At 44.0% G+C, this 4,559-nt stretch overlaps 1 protein-coding gene across 1 annotated transcript; it reads right to left on the reverse strand.

Moving 5' to 3' along the window:
- Nucleotides 1–245: 245 nt before the first annotated feature.
- LOC143538446 (uncharacterized) lies at nucleotides 246–734 on the reverse strand. Its single transcript, XM_077032010.1, has one exon. It carries the CDS (start codon nucleotides 732–734, stop codon nucleotides 246–248), a length of 489 nt encoding a protein of 162 aa, XP_076888125.1.
- Nucleotides 735–4,559: the final 3,825 nt, after the last annotated feature.

Below are 4,559 nucleotides of genomic sequence, written 5' to 3' on the forward strand. Positions count from 1 at the left end.
ATAAATAATAAGAAAAGTATACGGCTCCTGCTGCTCCATCCCCACACTTGAATGTTGCATTATACTTCAAAAGGGATCTTCTCTCTATCTTCCTTCAAAACTTACAAAAACTTAAAAATAAAGAAAAACGACAAAAAACTACGTTAGTGACTCAAGGAAAAAGAAAAATAAAATAGAAATAAAAAATAAGAAAGAATGTACAAACTCTACACTTGAGTATTCACTCAAGAATCACATGTGACAATTCAGTGCGACGGATCGAGAGGAGTTTCCTCCGTCTCGATAGATTCATTCGGTCCTCCAAGATAGTGCTTTAAACGATGACGGTTTACCTTCCAAGATGTTCCATTATCCGGATTTTCCAACTCCATCACTCCATACGGGAAAACTTCTTTCACCAAGTACGGTTCCGTCCACTTCGATCTCAACTTTCCTGCAAACAACTTCAAACGAGAATTAAATAACAATACCGTATCGCCTTTCTTGAACTCTTTTCCGCCTTTCAAACGTCGATCATGTAACGCTTTCGTCTTTTCTTTATTATTCAACGATCGAGAATATGCTGCATCCCTAAGCTCCTCCAACTCATGAATCTGAATGTATCTTTTCCTCGCAGTCTCGGTAAGATCGACATTCACCGACTTCAACGCCCAATAAGCACGATGCTCTAACTCAACCGGAAGATGACAAGACTTACCATAAATAAGCATAAATGGTGTAGTACCCAACGGCATCTTGTATGCGGTTCGGAATGCCCACAATGCATCATCTAACTTCTCCGACCAATCCTTCCGACTAGCCCCAACCGTCTTTTCCAAAATCCTCTTCACCCCTCGATTAGCATTCTCGACTTGACCATTCGTTTAATGGTGATAGGCAGTAGAGGTTCGATGAGTAACCCTATAACGAGCCAACGCTTTCTCCATGACGGTATTACAAAAATGGGTTCCCTGATCACTAATAATAGCTCTCGGAATACCGAAACGAGTGAACAACTACTTAAGAAACCTCACAACGACTCGTGCATCATTTGTGGCCAACGCTTGGGCTTCCACCCACTTCGACACATAATAGATCGTCATTAAGATATACTTATTACCATTTGACGTGGGAAACGGTCCCATGAAGTCGATCCCCAAACATCAAAAATTTCAAGAATTTGAATGGGGTTTTGAGGCATCCCATTCTTGGATGAAATATTACATGTTCTTTGGAACGCATCACAAAGCTTCACAAACTCTTCAGCATTTTTAACAATTTCCGGCCAATAAAACCCACTATCAAGCACCTTCTGCGCGGTAGCATGCGCACCATGATGACCTCCAGTCAACCCTTCATGAACATGCTTTAGAATATCCCAACCTTCCTCTTTCGTCACACACCTCCTCAAAATCCGATCACCACCAATCTTGAACAAGAACGGGTCATCCCACACATACCTATTCACATCCCGGAAGAACTTCTTCTTTTGTTGCGTAGTCATACCCTCCAAAATAAAACCATTAGCCAAATAATTAGCAAAATCAGGGAACCATGGCATACCTTGCTTCTCAGCCGCAACAAAGTCGATCGACTCGTGAGGGAATGTATCACCAATCTCTTCCTCACGCAACTATTCTCTCCTCGGGTCCTCTAGACGGGATAGATGATCGGCAACTACGTTTTCCGCACCCCTCTTATCTTTGATCTCGATGTCAAACTCGGAAAGTAGAAGAATCCACCGTATAAGACGAGGCTTCGCGTCTTTCTTCTGAAAGAGAAATCGTAAGGCTGCATGATCGGTAAAAACGGTGGTCTTCGAAAGCACGAGATAGGAGCGGAACTTGTAAAATGCGAAAACAACGGCTAAGAGCTCCTTCTCGGTTGTGGTGTAGTTCTCTTGGGCATCGTTCAACGTCTTACTAACATAATAGATGGGGTGAAAATGTTTATCTCGCCTTTGCCCCAAAACCGCTCCAACCGCATAATCACTAGCATTGCACATGAGCTCGAACGGCAAACTCCAATCGGGAGAACAAAGAATAGGAGCACTTACGAGCTTCTCTTTCAAATACGTGAACGCCTTCACACACTCATCATCAAATACAAACGGCACATCTTTCTCGAGGAGTCGGGTCATCGGGCGAGTAATATTAGAGAAATCTTTGATAAATCGCCGATAAAACCCCAAATGGCCCAAGAAACTCCTGATTGCTTTCACATTCGTCGGTGGAGGAAGCCTACTTATAGTATCAATATTCGCCCGATCCACCTCAATACCATCTCTCGATATCTTATGCCCCAGCACAATTCCTTTCGTCACCATAAAATGACACTTTTCCCAATTCAACATCAACTTTGTTTCGATACACCTCTTCAGCATCTTCTCCAGATTAGCCAAACAATGATCGAAAGAATTACCGTAAACCGGAACCATAAACACTTCCATGGATGTCTCTATCATATCTTGAAAAATGGCCACCATACAACGCTGAAAGGCAGCCGGAGCGTTACACAATTCAAACGGCATGCGACGGTACGCAAACGTGCCATACGGACATGTAAAAGTTGTCTTCTCTTGGTCTTCCGGTGCAATGGGAATTTGAAAATAACCTGAAAAACCGTCAAGAAAACAATAAAATTGCTGACCTGCCAGATGCTCCAACATTTGATCAATAAACTGCAACGGAAAATGGTCCTTCCGGGTGGCATCATTCAACCGCCGATAGTCAATACACACTCGCCAACCGGTAACCGTACGAGAAGGGATAAGCTCATTCTTCTCATTCATCACCACGGTCATACCTCCTTCTTCGGAACAACTTAGGTCGGGCTTACCCATGGAGAGTCGGAAATCAGGTAGATCATCCCGGCATCCATCAACTTTAACACCTCCTTCTTCACAACTTCTTGCATATTCAGATTAAGACGTCTTTGCGGTTGCACCACCGATTTGTACTCATCCTCCATTAAATTCAGGTGAGTGCAATAAGCGGGGCTAATACCTTGAATATCGGAAAGTCTCCATGCAATCGCCCCCTTATGCAACTTCAATACGTCTATCAACTTCGTCTTTTGTTCTTCCGTCAGCTTGGATAACACAATAACGGGCAAGTTCGAGCCCTCATCAAGATAAGCATACTCCAAGTGTAACGGGAGTACTTTCAACTCCAACGGGGCGGGTTTTTCCTCAGAACCCTCCTCACTCTCACAACTAATCTCATTTACCTCAATCATCTCGGGCAACCCCGAAATTTCAGCCAACTCATCACAAATCAAATCGTCCTCACACAACTCAACCTCAACCAAATCATCACAATCGACTAAACCGTTACCACCCACGAGATCCGAACCACAAATGTAATCAAAGCATTTATCCATACCTAAAATGAAAGAGTTAATAAAATAAACTGAATAGCATGGACCACTGAAATCATCTTGATCACTCGAGTGCTTCATCGACCTCGCGACATCATAAGTAACATTCTCATCACCAACCCGAAGCGTGATCTTCCCATTATACACATCGATAAGCGCCTTCGCAGTACGTAAGAACGGACGACCAAGAATAATGGGAACCTTCTCGTCGGCCTCCATGTCAAGCACCACAAAATCTACCGGGAACACAAACTTGTCAACCTTTACTAGCAAATTTTCGATAATACCTCGCGGATATTTAACCGAACGATCGGCCAATGACAAGGACATGCGAGTCGGTGTAAGCTCACCTAACTCCAACTTCTCGTATAAAGAATACGGCATCAAATTGATACTTGCACCCAAATCCGCCAATGCATGGCTCATCGCATCACTACCAAACAAAACTGGAATCGTAAACACACCCGGATCCGACAACTTCTCGGGTACGCGGTTCAATACTACCGCTGAACAATCTCCCATGAGGGGAATCGATGATACCTCCCCCAACCTATCCTTCCTCTTCAACAGGTCCTTCAAAAACTTTGCATACTTCGGCATGTATTGGAGGGCTTCAATGAACGGGAGGTTAATCTTCAACTGTCGGAACATATCAAGAAAGTGCCCATACTCCCGCGTATATTTTTGGTGTTTCGCGCGAGCGGGATACGGGATACGAGAGTCATCAATCAAAGGTGATGGCCGGACTTCAACCGGCTTCTTCTCTACTGGCGGTGCTACTGGTGCGGTGTTTTGCACTTTACCCGGTACTTCCACCTCGATTTCTTCATCCATCACCTCCTCATCTTCCGTGTCAGCTTCATTCCGACGCACCTCGGGACCCAAAATCCTACCGTTACGAGTAGTAATCGCCTTAATTTGAGCGGCCGGATTCTGCTGAGTAGAACCTAAAAACTGTCCCGGAGGTCTTTCATTCAATTGTCAGGCAATATCGCCAATGGTTCGCTGCATGTCGAGCATAGCTGATTGTTGATTTTTCAAAAGCAAATCATGGTCGGCAAGGGTATTTTGAGTGACTTGATCTCTATTGAGGATTTGCTGCGTCATTTCTTTTAATCTTCCCATACCACAACTCGAATCTTTCCCATTACCCGAACTTTGCTCATTAGAACTTCCACTGTTATACTGACTTTGATTTCGGT

Source organism: Bidens hawaiensis, unplaced genomic scaffold, assembly GCF_021521415.1.
Source record: "Bidens hawaiensis isolate Kalapana, Puna unplaced genomic scaffold, B.hawaiensis_p1.1 tig00011621_1, whole genome shotgun sequence".
Taxonomy (NCBI): domain Eukaryota; kingdom Viridiplantae; phylum Streptophyta; class Magnoliopsida; order Asterales; family Asteraceae; genus Bidens; species Bidens hawaiensis.

Excerpts from the sequence above, each read along its gene's own strand:
- LOC143538446 (XM_077032010.1), bottom strand. The coding sequence starts at position 734 with ATGCCGTTGGGTACTACACCATTTATGCTTATTTATGGTAAGTCTTGT.